The sequence below is a fragment of the Rhinolophus hipposideros genome (assembly GCF_964194185.1).
Source record: "Rhinolophus hipposideros genome assembly, chromosome: 22".
NCBI lineage: Eukaryota > Metazoa > Chordata > Mammalia > Chiroptera > Rhinolophidae > Rhinolophus > Rhinolophus hipposideros.
The window spans coordinates 21,418,759-21,437,711 of NC_138068.1; the positions used below are offsets into that span (position 1 = coordinate 21,418,759).

Genomic DNA, 18,953 nt, shown 5'->3' on the forward strand with positions numbered 1-18,953 from the left:
TCCTGGAATGGGATTCCGATCAGGCAAAAAAGAAGTTACAGAAAAAGTTTTTGTAGTTGTGATCTCACTGTCTAAGCAATTTTGTATCCTGTCTTTAATAATCGTTGAGCATTTTCCCATGTCTTAACAGCTTTTAGCTTTGTTTTTGTAGCTGTGAGGCCTTTTTTTGCCATGGATACACTGTGATTTACTGATAGGACAACAGCTTTCAGATTGCTTTTAATTGCTCCCCTGTTAAAACAGTGCTGTGTTTGAATAAACCAGTCTCTGCATTCATATTTGTCCATGTTCATGGTTATTTCCATAAGATAAATTCCTAGACATGCCATTAAAGAAAAAGATTTAAAAAAAGTTATAAAGGACATTATTTTGGACAATTGATAAAAATTTGATTTATGGAATGTTGGATTAGATAATAGTACTGTATCAATATTTCTGATTTTGATAATTGTCCTGTGATTATACAGGACAATGTTCTTATTTTTAGGAAATATATACTGACATATTTAGGGGTAAAGAGTATGATGTTTGCAGCTTATTCTCAGATGGCTCATAAAAATGTGTGCTTGCATGTGTATGTGGAGAGAGTGCATATATGAATGTGTGAATGTGAATGATAAGTGGGGCACAATGTTAATGATCAGTGAATGTTGGGCAAAGACTATATGGGAATTCTTTGTACTATTATAATTTCTCTGATGTCAAAGTCAAGTTACAAAAAATGGTCTTTATAGTAACCATTCTTTTTCTTTCTGAAAATTTGTAAATTTTCACACAATACAAGTTGAAACAATGGTACAATAAACACATTTATTAACATTTTGTCATGTTTTATATGTCTATATCTTCATTTTTTTCTGAACCTTCTGAAAGTAATTTGTAGACATCAGGCCACTTAACCCTGGATACTTCAGTATGCATCTTCTCAGAATAAGAAATTTTCCTTTCTTAACTATAATATATTGTACATAATCACATGTAGGAAACTTAACAATTAATTAATATTATCTAATATGCAATCCATATTCAAAATTTATTGTCCCCAAATATCTTTTTTTTTTTTTTTTTTTTTGCCTTCATTCCCTTCACCCCCCCACCCTCCTGGTTCAAGCCACTGTTTCTCAGTCTAGTTGTGTAGGACACAGCTCCCCGGCCCATGCTGGTTTTATGAGCCTTGCGCTCCACCCGGATGAGGCAGTCGGTCGCTGGTCATTGGTCGGCCGCTCACATCAAATATCTTATTGCTGTTTGAATTTTCAAACCAAGATCCAGTCAAGATTTGTGTAGTTTCATTTGTTATATTTGTTATATTTCTTCAATCTCTTAATCTAAAACAGCTCTTTCGCTTTTTTTGTTGTTGTTTGCTTTAAATGATGCATGTACATTTTGAAGAGATTAGACATGTCTGGATTTGTTTGATTGCTTCCTCATTTAAACTGTTCCCCTGAATTCTGGTAAACTGGAAGTTAGGTGTAAAAGCTTCATTCGATTTAGGCTAAATATTTTTGGCAAGAATACTTCATAGGTGATGATTATATAACAATCACCTGATAGAATGTTTTCCTAATTTGATTGATGGTGTTATAAATTAACCATTACTGAACACTGAGTTTGCATCCAGTTTTTTGCTGCTCTAAAAAATGTTTTGAAGATTAACATTTATGTAGGTTTTATTTTGAAGTTCTTTACAACAAGATGCCCAAGCATGAAATTATTAGGTAAAGACAGAACACGTTTATGGATGGTTCTTGGTAGGTTCAGGCTAATTTTAATTAGTGATTTGGTATGAAGCTACCAAACTAGTGTTTAAATTGCTTCCAATATTTTTTCCTCTTTTCAGGGGCTGAAAGAAGTGACACTACTTGGTCAGAATGTTAATAGTTTTCGGGACAATTCAGAAGTCCAGTTCAACAATGCAGTGTCCACCAACCTCAGCCGTGGCTTCTCCACCAACTATAAAACCAAGCAGGGGGGCCTTCGTTTTGCTCACCTTCTGGATCGGGTCTCCAGAATAGATCCTGAAATGAGGATCCGGTTCACCTCTCCCCACCCCAAAGACTTTCCTGATGAGGTGAGTATCAATAGTTAATTGTGCCAAACTGATAACAGTATACTCAAGCATGTCTGTCTGGGATAGACAGAGGATGGTTTGGGCAAAAGTAAAGGATTTGGTTAATTCATGTGTTTGGTTTAATTAACATCATAATTACTTGAAAATTAACCTTGGTGGAGAACAGTGGGGGTGGTATTCCTTGATGCAAGATTCTATGGTGAGACTTTGATGACATTTAATGTATTCTTTTTGATCAGGTTCTGCAGCTGATTCATGAGAGAGACAATATCTGTAAACAGATCCATCTACCAGCCCAGAGTGGGAGCAGCCGTGTATTGGAGGCCATGCGGAGGGGGTCAGACTTGGTTGGGGAGGGGGTTTCCTGTACCTTTCCATATTTCCTTAAGGACAAAACAGTGTTTAAGAACCTAGCATGTGTGTGGCACATAGTAGCTGCTCAGTAAATATTTATTGTGTGATTGAACTCCTGGACATTGTAATTTGCTTTTGTTCACTCTATAAGTATAGACTAAGGACTAGATTTTATTCGTTTAGCATGTTTTTTTATTAAGCATCTACTGTGTGGCATATTCTGAGATATTAATCCTTTAGCTTTTTTTTTTTAAATCTCGTGATTTTTTTTGGGGGGGGAAGGATATTAGGGGAACAGTGTGTTTTTCCAGGGCCCATCCACTCCAAGTTGTTGTCCTTCAATCTAGTTGTGGAGGGTGCAGTTCAGCTCCAAGTTCAGTCGCTATTTTCAATCTTAGTTGCTGGGGGCGCAGCCCATCATCCCATGTGGGAACTGAACCGGCAACCTTATTAAGAGCTCACACTCTAACCAGCTGAGCCATCCAGCTGCCCCAGTCCTTTAGCTTTTAACATTAAAGATTTTTAGGTCTTGGAATTTAAGTGTAGCTCTATGTGTTCACTTACTTTGGGAATAGTAAATATTGCAGAGATAAGACTGGAAGGAGAATGTGACAGATGGCAAGCTATATGGACCTAGTGTTTTGCCTTGTTTTTGGCATTGGCAAGAGTTTTAGAGATCCTCTTAAATGCTTAATCTGTGTTGATATATTAGTTAAATACAAAAGGCTATTTAAAATAATTTATGCCCTTGAACTAAAAATTCATGGCCCTAGATTAGGTTACAGTACAGGATTTGAATCATAAGTGATCTTTCAGGTATTTTAACCTGCTCTTGTACTGTCTTGTGTGGGTGAGAAGCAATGACGTGGTAATTCATAGTATTATCTTTTTATAGCATTCGTTTAAAGAAGATTGGTTCACCTAAGCCTTTTCTTTTTGTTCTTTATTGTAGCTATTCAAGAGAAGCTTATGTGGAGTTAATCCATCATATCAGAGAGTTTATTCCAGGTACATTAAAGAAATGCATTCACTGAGTACGTTACTCTACCAGTGACCACAGTCTTCTTGGTCAGATACAGGCAACACCTGTGGCAATACCTTGTGTCACCTTTATACTTCTTTTGCTTCTCTTCATTTCTGTCTCTTTCTCTCTTTTCACTTTTTCCTGATTTTTTTTAATGTCTTGGTCTTGCTAGAAATACTCAGAGGTGTGGATCAGCTTGAGGCCTCAAGGCTAAAGAGATTCTTTTTCAATAGTTTTTGTGTTTGTGAACATATGGGAGAGACCTTGTATTTTTTCATTAGCTGGCGAAGTTTCAGATAGTCTAAATTAGTTCTCATTTGGGGGCAATTGATATCTTTAAAAATGTGTACTTAGAGGTAATTTGTTTCTTATTTATTATAACCTATGCTCTTTTTTTTTCCTTTTCTTCTAATAAAATCACTCTGTAGTCTCTTAGTTTAGAGTTGGTTGACGATGTCTACACATTTTCCAAATTTCTAATTATAACTTTTATTGTGCCCAAATACTTTCATTTTGATGGAGCAGGACAATGTGGAGGTACTCTGGGCTGTAGTTTCCTCATCCATAAAATACAGCTAATAGTACTCACCTTGTTGGATTATTGGGATAATTAAATAAGTTAGATAGTAAAGTATAGCACTTAGTAAGTATTCAGTAACTAGTAGTTATTGTTACTATCTTGTGTTAAACTAACTTCAAAAGTATATTTGTATGGGACACTGCAAGATTTTCACCAGTGAAAGCAGGACCGTTTGGAACATGTGGACTCCTTCCGTGTCCCTGAATCCCACATTTGCAGTGGAAATCCCTTTTCTAGTGCTGAGGGGAATGTAGACTGAGAAGCCAGGCTCTGGGATGGGAACACTGTAGAAAAGCAGGCACATCCTCCTTGCGCTGTAGTGACAATTCTGTCACACTTGCACATAGGCTGAGTAGCTACAGAAAAGGCCTCAATTGCTGTGCCTACCTCTGTAGCCCACAAGTGGCAAACGCTTCTCTTGAAAGTAAGCGGCAGTGATTACTGTTCTTTGTCCTTATTGTGTGTCATAGGTGTCAGCCTGAGCAGTGATTTCATTGCTGGCTTTTGTGGTGAGACGGAGGAAGATCACCTCCAGACGGTGTCTTTGCTTCAGGAAGTTCAGTACAACATGGGCTTCCTCTTTTCCTACAGTATGAGACAGGTGAGTGCTGGGATGGGGGAGGAGCTACTTCTGTGCTGAGAATGACATCGTTCCTGACCGGTTTATCGACCGAAGGTAACTGGGAAGCAAAAGTGGCAGCAAGGCAGTCTTTGGGAAGCCACAAGGACCTTACCATTCGTTTCTTTATTTTCTCTGATCAACCTGTCTATTATTTTACACACTTCAGCTATTGGAGATGAAAAATAATTAACTATGCCAATATTTTCTCTTTATTAGAATATTTTAAATTAGGTTGTTTAGAATTTGAATGTGGAGGGAGGGGCATTATTGTCTTTACGAAAAACCTAAAATTGTTTCTCAACATGCAGAGTGATTTGTTTTACAGACACCCCTTGTCACTCTCCCAGCCATCCTCAGCCATTTCTAGTTTCTAGTTTTCTAGGCCAAGTGAACTCACTGAAACTCACTTTAGAGTTTCTCCTGTAATACAGATTCCCAGGTGGAAGATGCAGCAGGAGATGAGCATACGGAGAGTAATTCATATGTATTTCCTGCAGAGGGGATCATCCTAGTCTGCTGCCGTTTTCTTGGTGGTAGGGATGAATTGCCTGGGTCATTTCTCATCCCTGTAGTCACGTTGGGGGCAGCTTGCCTTGTGTTTGGGCTGGAGGCTGAGGAGCCTCTCTGGCCATGGACTCAGGAAAGCTGACTGATGAATGAATGAACCCAGGACTTTAGCCACTGCTAACTCAGCAGCTGTCATTCAAGCAATTCATGTCTTTAAAGCCCACTGCCTAGTGTTCTGCAGTGTAGCCTACTGCAGTGTAAGTGGGCGAGTGTGTATGTTCATGTCTCTTACAGAATTATTTTCAGGGATGAAGTTTCAGAGGAGCTGTTGGGTTCCGTTTTGCTTCTTTTCCATGGACAACACAAACATGCAAGAGAAATTCTTATAATGCTAGATTTGGGAAATGGGTTTTCAGTGTGTTGTGGAAGCATATCCTATGGGCATTGAATACGAGTGTTTACTTTGGGATTTAATTACTTGGTTAGAGTTAAGGTTATAGAGACTTATCAAGTAGCTTAGTAGATGAGAGCAAGCACTTAAATTGCTCCGCTCACTTAATAACTATGTGACCTTGGGAAATGTCCTTTGTTTCTTCATCTGTGAAATGGGGGATAAGATTAGTACCAACCTCAGGTAGTTTTGATGATTAAATAGGATAATATGTATAAAGCATTTAGAACAGTGCTTCATGATGTAAGTGTACAATAGAGGTAAGTTGTTGTTAATAATAAGACAGAATCGAGCAAACCCTGTGAGGGAATTCTGTTTTAGGATTCTCTACCCATTCTCATTTTCCTCTGTGGATTTGGTCATTCTCTCAAAGGCAGACTGATTTGAATATCCAGACTTTGGTGTTTTGGTTTTTCTCTTATTCCATACTTCTGTCAAGCGTAGTGGGTGTCCAACTGTATTATGAGCTCATGTACATAGGAAAATATATAAATGTATATATGCATACTGTGGTTTTGGATGATGTAAAGGCTTTTCAAGGATTAGTTTTAGTTTTCTTTTTCTTTTTTTTTGGACTAGATGATACATGCTCATGGTATAAAACTCAAAAGGTCAAAATCATATGCAGTGAGAAGTAGTTCTTCCTTCTTCTCAGGTTGCTTAGTTCTTCAGCTCCTTCCTTGACGCCCACTCTTACAAATTTTTTCTGCAACGTTCCAGAGATAGTTCATGTATTTATAAACATATTTATATATATTCTTTCTATACCAAAATTATACATGTTCATGTGTACCTTATTTCTGTTAAAAGTATATTTGGGAGAGCAATCATATCAGTATATATAAAGCTATCTCATTCTTTTTAACAGCTGTGTAATTTTTCGTTATGTAAATAAACCATAATTTGTTTTACTAGTTACCTATTGATAAACATTTAGGTTGCTTTGCATCTTGTGACTTTATAAACTGTGTGGCTGAATAATTTAGTACATGAGTTATTTAGTATATGTTCAAGTGTAACCTTTATCCTTAAGATAAAGGCTATAGCCTTAGGGTATCCTAAGGATAAAGGTTACATTTGTACCCTATAAAAATCTTAACAACAATTTGGAGTCTATGATTTTTATGTGCTAAATTTAGAATTTAACCCTTGCAAAAAAACAGTGACTCAACTGCAGAGTTACCTTTTTCTTTTAGAAGGCTTCCAGAGCTAGAGAACCCTTATGGCATGGGTTGGGTTTGCTGTACATATCTGCAACTTGCAGGGGGCAATGACCATTGTCCTGCTCTGTGCTTCAAGAATGGATTCTACAAGGCCTTGGCAACCTCTCTGTCTCTCTCTCTCTTTCTTTTTTTTCCTACTTATATCTATTTAATTTATTAATCCTTAATAATTACATTTAGATTACCCATGAAAACTATATAAGACATCAAAGTCAATTATTCCAAGTTATTTTCCTGATGACAAATTTTGTAAGAGATAACATGAACTTATTTTTGTAAACCCATGTAAAATACAAACATTATATTTAATATCAATAACTCGAAAGACATGTCTGTCCTACCTAAACCAATAAACTTAAACTAACATTTCTTTGTTTATTTTTTTAAAATAATTGTTTTATTTTTCAATTACAGTTGATATACAATAGTATATTAGTTTCAGGTGTATAACAGTGATTAGACATTTGTATAACTTACGAAGTGATCACCCCAATAAATCTAGTACCCATCTGATACCATATATAGTTATTACAATATTACTGACTATATTCCTTATGCTATACCCTTCATCCCCATGACTATTTTGTAACTACCAATTTGTACTTCTTTTTTTTATAGAAGACACGGGCATACCACAGGCTGAAGGACGATGTCCCACAAGAGGTAAAGTTAAGGCGTTTGGAGGAACTTATCACCGTCTTCCGAGAAGAAGCGACAAAAGCCAATAAGACCTTTGTGGGTCGTACCCAGCTGGTGCTTGTGGAGGGGGTGAGACCATATGTATATACATATATTGTGTTTGTTTTTTGTTTTTTACAACAAAATATGTCTCCTTTTATTTAGATCTTTGATTTCTTTTATTAGTTTTTGTAGTTTTCAGCGTACAGATCCAGTACAAGTTTTGTTAGATTTAAGTATTCTGAGTGTTTTTTTTAATAGGGTTGTAATTGCTGTTGTGTTTCTAATTTCGGGTGTCCATGTGTTCATTGCTATTACATAGAAATAATTGAGTTTTGTATGTTTATCTTGTATCCCGTGACCTTGCTGAATTCACTTAATAGTTCTAGGAGGTTTTTTGGCAATTTCCTTGGGATTTTCTATGTAGATAATCATATCTTCGTGTTTTTTTTTCCCGTTCTCATTTTCCATGGTTCCTTCTTTTATTATTTCCTTTCTGTTCAGAGAACTTTCTTTAGACACTCTGGCAGTAGATTGTCTTTTTCTTCCTTCATCGTAGAATATCTTGATTGCCCTGTTTACTCCTGAAGGATATTTCTGTACTTAGTGAAAGAATTAGGGAAAAATATGTCTGCTCCATCTTTCTGGAAGCAGTATCATATGTATATTTTTAGTATCAATTTTATCGTTTGTCTTTAATCCTTTTTAAAATCACACTTTCTTAGAAATTTACTGCATTTCTGGATGTTAGTGGTTCCTGTAGGCTTCTGTGGTCAAGTCTGGGAACCTAGCCATCATTTAGAGAGAGTACTAAATGGATGGGATAAGGGTGAGTTTGGGAACCTAACCTTTTGTGAAGCTGCATGCTGCAGCCTGTGGAAAGGAGGGGAAGGAGAGAGACAGGCCCTTTCTGTGACTTCTTCCCAGTCCTGGTTTGGGAAAGGAGAGTCCTGCTCCATATTGTAGACTATGGCAGCATCAAAGCCACCAATTGCCTGGTATTTGTGTTTGTTAGGACTCTCTGGTACTGAGTAATAGTGGGAAATGTGTTCAAGCCATTCAGCCTAAGCCAAAAAGAGGGTTTTTGTTTTGTTTTGTTTTTGGTATAAACCTCTAGGGGTATCTTATGGAGCCCCAAAGCAGGATATTGCCAGGTATCTAGAAGGGACTCTGTGCAGCCTGGGAAGCCCTTGAGGCTCAGACGTGCTTGTCTCTCCTCAGACCAGCCTTTCCTGCTTCTTCATCTGTGTGGCAGAATATGGCAGTCTTATAGTTCTTCTGTTTACATGCTATAGTTCCAGCTGTTCACAGACCAAAATTTTGTCTCCCAGCCCCAATTGAAATTTCTAAGAGAGGAAACCTGATCAATTCAACTTGGGTTAGGAATTTTCCTGTGATCTGATCCAGCAGTGGATGTTGGTGGTGATGCTGAGCTGGTGAAATATTCCAGAGTGTTTGCCTCACTAAATGCTTTATAATGTAGGGTGTCAGCTGTGATTCTGGAGATCTGTACATTTACATGTCTTTTTCTTGTCTGATTGCTGTGGCTAGGACTTCCAGTACTCTGTGTAATAAAAGTAGTGAAAGTGGGCATCCTCGTCTTGTTCCTGATCTTGAGGAACCATTGAGTGTGATGTTAGCTGTCGGTTTATCATATATGGCCTCTATTATGTTGAGGTAGAGTCCTTCTATTCCCACTTTGCTGAGAGTTTTTAGTATAAATGGATTCTGGGTTTTGTCGAATGTTTTTTCTGCATCTATTGATATGATCATAGGATTTTCATACTTCATTTTAATTATGTGGTGTATCACACGATTTGGGTGTGGGACCAGCCCATTTTGCATCTCCACCTCTCCTACTAGTCTCGATATGGCTTTGTCTTTATGTCTTTAGTTATAGGAGTTATCTTCAGCTAGTCTTCAAGTGATTCTCAAGGGTGGTGGTTCTATAATTTAGCTGTAATTTTGATGTGGTTGTGGGAGGAGGGGAGCACAGCGTTTACCTACTCTGCCATCTGGACTGGAACTCCCTTGGTCTGTTTCTATTTCCTGATTTTTCTCCTGATTATGGGTCACATTTTTCTGCTTCTGGGCATATGTAGTGATGTTTGATTGGATGTTGGATACCATGATGTACATTTTTGAGTGTTTGGATTTTGTGTTGGGCTTTGTTCTGATAGGCAGTGATGTTACTTAAAACAGTTCAGTTTGATCCTTTCAAGGTTTGTTTTTAAGCTTTGTTAGAAGTGTTTTTTATCCTAGGGATAGGTTAGCCTCATTACTAAGGTACGGCTCTTCTGGAGTTGCTACTGCATGTCCCAAGGAATCAATGAGGACTATTTGGTGGTAGATGAAATGATTCCCAGCCCCATGCGAGCTCTGGGAACTCATCAGCTGACAGTTCCAAGTTTACTTTCTTTGCCTGACTTCATGGAGTTTCACTCTACGGAAGCGAGTATTCAGCAAAGACTGCACATTTCTATAGCTCTTTTTTTGCTTAGCTCCCTCCCATTTAGAAATTGTTCCGTGATTTCTAGTTGTTGCAGGCTCCCTAAATTCTGATCCCTCTTTCCTCATTTTAGAGAGAATCGCCATCCTCTGCTTTGAGATTTCCCTTCCTGCTTTCTTTGCATCTTGGTCTGGCTTGTGCCTTCTGGCAAAAACTCAGGGATGGTTGGAAGGCTCATCTCATTTGTTTTCCTTCTCTTATACAACCTCTGTTGTCCAATCCCTGAAAATAGCTGTTTTAGACATTTTGTCCAGTTTCCTAGTTATTTAAGGCTGGAGGATAAACTTGATTCTTCATCATGGCTGGAAGGGAAAGACTTGCGTATAGTCTAGAAGTTAACTCCATCATTCTAGTTTTATTATTCTCCTGGCCTTGTCTTCTGCATGTTGCGATGGAAACTCTGGCCGTGAGCCTGCCTGTTCATTATGGGAAAGTAACTCAGCCACACAACTCCAGAACATTCTTAAGTGATTACTATGAGACAGGGTAAAGTAAAAGTGGATTTGCCAAGTGCGTCACCCATATGTCTTTGGTTTTAGGCCTGTTGGAGGTCCATTCCTTTTGAAGGTAATTCTGTAATCCAAGACTCATTGACTGAGTCATTCATTAGTGTAGAGTCAGCAAAACTTTATTGAGTTTCTGTTCTGTGCCATGTCCTGCCCTTGTTGGTTGAGCAGCGATAAACATTTAGTCTTCTTCAGTGATTCTTTGGTTAAGGAATGCGCTACAAGTAAGACCCTTGGGGATCTGAGACAAGAGAAGGCGTAATTTCTGTCTTCTAGGAACTGATGACTGACAGACTCATAGAGTCTCCTTTGTTCCTTCTGCAGCTCAGTAAACGCTCTGCCACTGACCTGTGTGGCCGGAATGATGGAAACCTGAAGGTGATATTCCCTGATGTAGAGATGGAGGATGTCACTAACTCTGGGCTCAGGGTCAGAGCTCAGCCTGGGGACTACGTGCTGGTGAAGGTAAGGTGTCTTTTAGGTTTTTTGCTTTGCACCATGAAATGGCTGTTAGATTGGATAATTTGGGGAAATGAATTTTTTTCCTGGAGAAACTTTTTTTTTTAAAGACTTTTTGGGGGAAGGGGAACAGGACTTTATTGGGGAACAGTGTGTACTTCCAGGATGTTTTTTTTCCCAAGTCAAGTTGTTGTCTTTTCAATCTTAGTTGTGGAGGGTGCCGTTCAGCTTCAAGTTGTCCTTTCAGTCTTAGTTGTGGAGGGCGCATCTCAGCTCCAAGTCCAGTTGCCATTGCTAGTTGAAGGGGGCGCAGCCCACAGTCCCTTGTGGGACTCGAGGAATCGAACCGGCAACCTTGTGGTTGAGAGGACGCGCTCCAACTAACTGAGCCATCCGGGAGCTCAGTGGCAGCTCAGCTCAAGGTGCCGTGTTCAATCTTTAGTTGCAGGGGGTGCTGCCCCCCATCCCTTGCAGGACTTGAGGAATCGAACTGGCAACCTTGTGGTTGAGAGCCCATGCTCCAACCAACTGAGCCATCCGGGAGGCAGCTCAGCTCAAGGTGCCGTGTTCAATCTTAGTTGCAGGGGGCAGAGCCCACCATCCCTTGCGGGACTTGAGGAGTTGAACTGGCAGCCTTGTGGTTGAGAGCCCACTGGTACATGTGGGAATCGAGCCGGCAGCCTTCGGAGTTAGGGGCATGGAGCTCTAACCACCTGAGCCACCGGGCTGGTCCGAGAATTTTGTAATAAAATGAAAATCTCTTCTCAACCTGAGCAATGGAAGGGCACCTTGAATTTGAGACTATTTCTAACTATTGCCTTCTTGTTTTTCTTCTCTCTTGCCCTGGAACGGTTCTTTTTGGGAATTTGGTGAGGTTGGAGTACACAGTAGTTTCTTGCTGCAGAGAGGCCAGGAAGTGCAAGTGATTTGGAGTTGATAGTTCTCTGTCAGAGAGCGGCATGCCCTTTGAAGCCTCTGATGCTCCAGCATCCCTAACTGACATGTGCTCCCGTTTTCTGGGTCCCTCCCTAGACTAGCAGATCTAGCTGAATGGCTGTGGGAAGGTTTCTTCTTTCTTTTCCCTCTTTCATTGGGGCTAGTCCTCCTTTCTTCCCTCTTTCCTTTCCTTTTTCCTCCTTTTCTCCTTAACACTACTGCTATTGCCATGTCCCTTTCTTTCTGGTCCTAATGTCTACTTTGCCCCAGAACCAGAAGCAGGCAGGACACATACTGATGAGGTTATGCCGGAGCAAAGCTGCTTCTCCAACACTGAGTTCTGGAGCATCTACAAAAGAGAGAGCAATGATTTTTCTGCTGTTCTGATCAGTGTTTTGTCCTCTTACCTATTTCTTAGTATTTTAACCTCTACTCTGCTTCCTGTACTTGTTCTTACTGTCACCTCCATCTTGAGTCATGGGAGCCATGGTCCATGGCTCGTAGCTGAGTGAGACTCATTCCTCTGGCACATAACTTCTTTGGATTGGCCTATAAATTTTACCAACACTTAGAACTTTTCTGTCCATCTGACAAAAACTTACAACACAATCAGTTTGCTGGTTGGTGACTTTATGATGTCATTCCCATCTGCCCTTGTCGTGAGTGGGAATTGTCTTACTTAAACATTACCTAGGAATTTCCTAGGTAGAGTAATTCCTACCAGGTAGCAGCGTGATTGATTTAGAAACAACCTGGCATAGCTTTCGCTATTTGTTCTTTTTTAAAAGTTTTTTGACACTATCTTATTTCCTTATTTCTTTCTCTTCTGAATGTTTGTTTCTTTGATTTTTAGTTTCTTTCCCATACCTCCTCCTACTCTCTTTCCACTCTAGCTAAGTGTTACTTGAAAAAAAGGAAAGACGTTGGTGGGTTGGGTTGTAGTGTTAGTGTGATATCTTTTGTAAAATGGAAACATTCCAGTTACGAAAGGTAGAAAGGTTATGCTGCATCATTACTTGGTCCTCTGTTTTGTTCTCAAGTGACATAAATCCCACAAGTAAGATTTCGTGGAAGGATCAAAATGAAGGAAGAGCTGTGGAGCCAGGGATCTGTTGGCTGTTTTTCTGTGTTGCTCATCACTGCTGTTTCATTTCTCTCCAGTGAGAATCTCTGGGCTGTGCTAGAACCACTCCCGCATAAATTTCACTTTCTTGTCTCCCTCCCTTCTGTGGCGCTTATTTGGCTGAACCCCAGCTCTGGTAAAAGTGGTTATCTGCTTGCTCGGCATCTGTGCCCTGTCATCTGAACATTGCTGGGGAAAAGCATACAGTTAATCTGTATTAGATAGATGAGGTCAGATGATGGGGATTGAAAACTCAAAAGACAGGTAGGAGTTCTCGTAAAAATCTAGATATGTGAGGTCCAGGACTGGTGATTGTGATGGCTCCATGGACATCAAGGGTCCCGGCGTCTTCTGTTTTTATTCTCTGTGTGTGGCCTCCAGTCTCAAGGTACCCTCATGATCCAAGATGGTTGCTCCAGCTACTATGTCAATATTCTAGGTAGGAGGAAGGAAAGATGGGAAGGGCATGTCCTCTTCCTTTCAAGACACTTTGCAGAAGTTCCACACACTGTTTCCACCATAGTAACATACCACACCAGACAGCAAAGAATCTGAGAAGCGTGGTCTTCATTCTGAATGAACATGTGCCCAGTTAAAAATTGGGAGTTCTGTTACTGAGGAAGAAGACGAGAAATGTTGGGGGATAAGTAACAATCTCTTCTACATAAACCATCTGTACTCAGTTCAAATTCACGACGGTGAAACTCAAATGAGTACTGAGCCTTGAAATCCTGATGCTACGATTTCCCTAGTACACTGACTTTCCCATTCTTTCTTCTTACATCTTCATCTGCCTCTCCAAATCCTAGTCTCAGCGAATGTCTGACTTATATTTTATATTCATAGAGAAAATAGATCAAGTCATACGAACCTCATTGTCTCATCATTATTTCCTCCGGCTCACTCACATCTCTACCCGTACATGCTGTCTGCTCACATGAGACAGTGTAGGAAGCGTCTGTATCTTCTGTCATCAGGGTCCTTTGTACCTTCACTTCCGGCCCTGCCTACCTTCTCAAGAGATTTGTATTTATCTCCCTTCTCTCTTGCGTCTTAAACTTAATGTGGCCAAAATAGAATGGATTCTTCCCACTTTCCTGCAATTTTCTTCTTTTCAAGTCTTCCCCAATTTCCGTAAATGGCACCACTCAATTGCTCAAGCTGAAAATCTAGGAATCATCTTACACACTTGCTTTCCTGCACTCCCCATCAGCAGTCTACCTCTTTCGGTTTTTCCTATGGAATGTATCGTGAACCTGACCATTTCTTTCCATTTCCAAGCCACCGTCCTTTTTGACTGGGAGATTGCAATATCTTCTTCACTGGCCTTCTGCTTTCATATTTTGAAGATAAATTATTTTATTGACGTCTATCATAACTGTAGAAAATTGCCCACATTATCAATGTACTACTTGATGAATTAAAGTGAACCGACCATGTAACTGCCACCTAGATCAAGAAATAGAATGTTCTCAGAACACTAGAACCCCCGCAGTGTTCCTACCAGTTGCCCTGCATCCTGGCTTCTGATACCATAATTTAGTTTTGACTGTTTCGGGTTGTTACACAATTGAATCATACAATGTGTATTTTTGGTACCTGTCTTCTTCCCCTCTAACTTACGTCGTGCAAGTCATTCCTGATTTTATTTATTCATATTATATGACTGTATCACAATTTATTGATGCATTGTATTGTTGGCCATTTTGGTTGTTTCTAGTGTGGAGCTATTACAAGTGGAATTGCTATGAATATTCCTGTACATGTGTTTTAGTACACATGTGTGTTTATTTCTGGTGGATATATGACTTGGAATTGCTGGGTCATAGGGTGTGTGTGATACAAATAGCTGAAGTGATCATACTGTTTTACACTCCTACAGCTGTGCAGCAGAATGCCAGAGGCTTCATATTCTCTGCTTTCATTCTTGCCCTCCTCTAGAATGTCTGCCCCCCCAGCAAGCAGTGTGATGTTTCTAAATCCGGTCACTCACTCCTCTTCTTGAGCCCTCCAGTGGTTTCTCACTGGAGCCAGCATAAAATGCAAGGTGTCCAAGGCCTTATATGATCTGCCCCAGCTAGCTTTCCAACCTCACATTCCCTCACTCTTCTTTTGTCTCCTCCAGCCCTGGGGCATCCTTTTTATCCCTCAGACCTGGTCTTTGCACATGCTGTGTTGCTTGGGAGACTCTTGATCTTTGCCTGGCTGATTGCTTTAAAACCTTCGTGTTCTCCCTAAAATATCACCTCCTTGAGAGGCCTTCTCTGGCCAGTATCCTGCTAAAACAGCTTCCCTCCACTTTGTTCTTGCCACTGTTTACCACAGCCCATTTTATCTTCATAGCACTTCTTAGTACGTGAAATCTCCTTGTTTCTTTCTTCACATATTTATTGTCTGTTTTCTCTTGAGAGCTCCTTTGAGGTCAGAGAAAATATCTGTTTTGTTCATCTCAGTATCTCCAGCACCTAGGACTATACTTAGAACATAATAAGCACTCAGTAAATATTTACTAATGCACTGACTTATTCTCATGGTAAGAAATGAGACCACCGGAGCCTTCAGGGTCACATGCTTTTAGCTCTCAATTAAAGAGGAAGGAGAGCCTTTCTCAGCAAATTTGGGCTGTAAATATCCTAAGGAAGGATTTGACTGGTTCAGCCTGGATCACAGTTTACCCCTGGGGTTGGGAGGGCAGGGTCTTTGATGGGCAGTGCACACCTGAACCTTATGGTTGGTGCTGGGGAGGAGCCAACTCCCAAGAGAAAAGGAAGAAGTGGCTCTTTGGGACTTCTTAAATGATATGCATTACCGTTGCATCGGACGTCTCTTTCTCTCAGGATTGGGGACATACAGGAACCATGCAGTCTCTGCTGGCCTGTCATGTCCATCAGGTCCCTTTTGGTGGCCTTTCCTCTGGAGGTTTCTTATTAAGTCCCTGTGGTGCCTTCTTGGTTACCTTGCCTTCTCCCGACTGGTTGTCTTTCAGATCACCTCTGCCAGCTCTCAGACCCTTAAAGGACATGTGCTCTGCAGGACCACTCTTAAGGACTCTTCAGCATATTGCTGACCTGACGGACGGCCTCGAGCTGACGTGGGCAGTCCTTCCCATGTCACTAATGAAAGAGGTAATGAAGCTTCGAAGACAGACCACAAGTGGAGAAGCAACTTATGTCAAATGGAAAATGCATCTCTTTGCTGCTACATGAACAGGCTTTATAATCATTAAATTTATCTAAACTGAAGTCGTCTCTCGGCCTCTCTACTTTTACTTCATTTTTACCCTGGTTAATGTTTCTGGGATTTTCCCTATTTTCCCTGTATTAAGTGTTTCCCAACCTAATTTCTGCTGTGGACACTGCTAACCTCTCTGGTTTTTCTCCCCTGGACTCTGGGCATTAGAGACTAAAGGGGAGGGGAAAGTAGAGAGAACCATTTGCTTAGGAAAAACTGCTCTAGATCTGTCTTAACATTTTGTTATGATGACATTGACTCAGCTGCTTATCTCCTCACTTTATTCTCCTATTTTACCTGAGGTTTTCCTTCAGGGACTTCTTTTTTAGCCTGTCAATTCATTCTTGGCTTTCAGGTCTGACAGCACTTGGAGTTTTGGAAGGCATCATTACCTACTAGTGGGCTTTGAACACTCATTCCTGGCCCATTCTCTACCACGTTTATGTCATTCTGTGGGTACCATGAAAAAAAAATCCAAAAGATGGTAGCATGGAGTGCTTAGAATCAGAAGGACTTTTGTTCAAGTCCCCTCTCCATTGCTTAAGAGTTGTGTATCTTGAGCAGTTACTCTAGTCTTCTATGCCTGGGTTTTCTCATGTGACATGGGGATAATGATAATAAAATGTTTATCTCATACGGAGTTCAGTGAGATTATACTTGTAAAGAGTTTAGCACTATCATGTTTGTTTCAGCAGCACCTATACTAAAATTGGAACAATACAGAGAAGATTAGCACGGTCCCTGTGCAAGGATGACACCCAAAAAGAAAAGAGGTTAACACTATCTGTGACACAATAAGTTCTTAGCAAACGGGAGCAATCATTGAATGATTTTGCTTCTAAAACACAGCATGTGTTAGGATGTTCCGAGGCTTTTATTGTGTGTCTGCCCTTGATCTCCTTTAGACCCTTTCCACTGACCTCCAAGACCGCCTTTGGGAACCCCAGGCTGGGAACTTCCTCTTCAGGTGCTGGTCCGGCCTAGGAAGATTGGTTTCTGCTATCAAGATCCATCTTCTGAGGAAAACGTTTGTTATGGCTCTTCACCTTCATTCTTTATTCAAAAGGCATTTTAAAACAAGTTTTAAAATTTATATTTTCATGAAAAAGTATATTGTGGTAAATAATTCAAACAATACAATAGGTATCTGTAATTAGTCAGGTTCCTTCCTACCGCTTTCTCCTAGTCCCTCTTACGAAAGCTAGCACTTTTATCCTTTTCTAAGGTCTTTTCAGAGACAACCTTCTGTATGTACAGTGATTAGTATGTATATTTGTTTTATACAAATGGTTAAATACCATATACATTATTAAAAGCTTTGTTGAGGTATGGGTAATTGATGTACAACTGGCATGCACGTATTTAAAATGTACAATTTGATGTTTTGACATACATATATACCCATGAAACCATCACCAAATCAAGACAGTGCATATACCCATCACACCTGAAATTTCTCTCGTGTCCCTTGGTAATCCCTCTTTGATTCCTGATCCCCAAGCGACCATGGAATTTCCTGTCACACATTTTGACATGATGTATTTTCATTTTCATTAATTTCAAAATACTTTCTAATGTCCCTTTGGATTTCTTCTTTGACCCATGGGTTATTTAGAACTGAATTAATTAATTTCCACATATTTGGGGATTTTGCTGAGAGGTCTTTATGATATTGATTTCTAATTTAATTCCACTGCGGTCAGAGAACATACTTGGTATGATTTCAATCATTTGAATTTATTGAGACTTGTTTAATGGCTCAGAACATGATGTATCTTGGCAAATATTCAGTGCATACTGGAAAAGAATATGTATTTTGCTGTTATTGGGTGTAGTGTTCTATAAATGCCAGTCAATTCAGATTGTTGTTCTATAATACCCTTGCTTACTATCTATCAAATTCTTCTATCAAATATTGAGGGAGGGGTATTGAAATTTTTGATAATTATGGATTTGTCTCTTGTTTCTTCGCAGTTCTATCATGTTTTGCTTCAGGTATTTTGAAGCTCTGTTACTAGGTGAATAAACATTTAGAATTTTTATGTTCCCTTGACTAACTGATTTCTTTATCATTATGAAATGACCTTCTTTAAACCTGGTAATATCTTTTGCTTTGAAATCTACATTGTCTAATGTTACTATATCCACTTTGACTGACTCCCTTTTTATTGAGACTATAATTCACATAGCATTAATTTCACCATTTTAAAGTGTACAATTCGGTGGTTTTTAGTATATGCACAAGGCTGTGCAACTATCAACACTGTTGAATTCTAGAACATTTTCTTTTCTCCCTAAAGAAACCCTATATCCATTAGTGGTCACTCCTTATTTTTCCTTCCCCCATCCATTGGCCAATATTCTAAACCTTCTGTCTCGATTTGCCTATTTTGGACATTTTACGTAAACGTAATCATACAATATGTAGACTTTGTATCTGGCTTCTTTCACTTAGCATGATGGTTTCAAAATTCATCCATGTTGCATAAGGTGTCAGTATTTCATTCCTTTTTTATGGTTGAATAATGTCAGTCAATGTAATATTCAATCTTAATAGAATGGACTGATTACTAATTCAATCTCCTTACTAATTCTAGGTCTGTTTTTATTTTTCATTTCTTCTTGAGTCAGATTTGGTAGTTTGTGGGTTTTGAGGAATGTGTTTGTTTCAAGCAGATT

General features: G+C 39.5%; 1 protein-coding gene across 15 annotated transcripts in view; it reads left to right on the forward strand.

Moving 5' to 3' along the window:
* Positions 1-18,321, forward strand: part of CDK5RAP1 (CDK5RAP1 mitochondrial tRNA methylthiotransferase) — a 32,712-nt gene extending 14,391 nt beyond the window's left edge. For 7 of the 15 annotated variants that reach the window (XM_081034169.1, XM_081034168.1, XM_081034164.1 and 4 more), the window contains 7 exons: positions 1,841-2,071; positions 2,311-2,408; positions 3,378-3,433; positions 4,500-4,630; positions 7,451-7,600; positions 10,850-10,990; positions 16,030-16,907. In XM_081034169.1, coding sequence (XP_080890295.1) covers positions 1,841-2,071; positions 2,311-2,408; positions 3,378-3,433; positions 4,500-4,630; positions 7,451-7,600; positions 10,850-10,990; positions 16,030-16,110 — 888 coding nt within the window. In that variant the 3' untranslated portion in view covers positions 16,111-16,907. Of the gene's footprint in view, positions 1-1,840; positions 2,072-2,310; positions 2,409-3,377; positions 3,434-4,499; positions 4,631-7,450; positions 7,601-10,849; positions 10,991-16,029; positions 16,914-17,179 lie in introns of those variants that run through there. The other 8 variants (XR_013992289.1, XR_013992290.1, XR_013992291.1 and 5 more) reach the window with 3 other exon arrangements.
* The last annotated feature ends 632 nt before the right edge of the window (positions 18,322-18,953 follow it).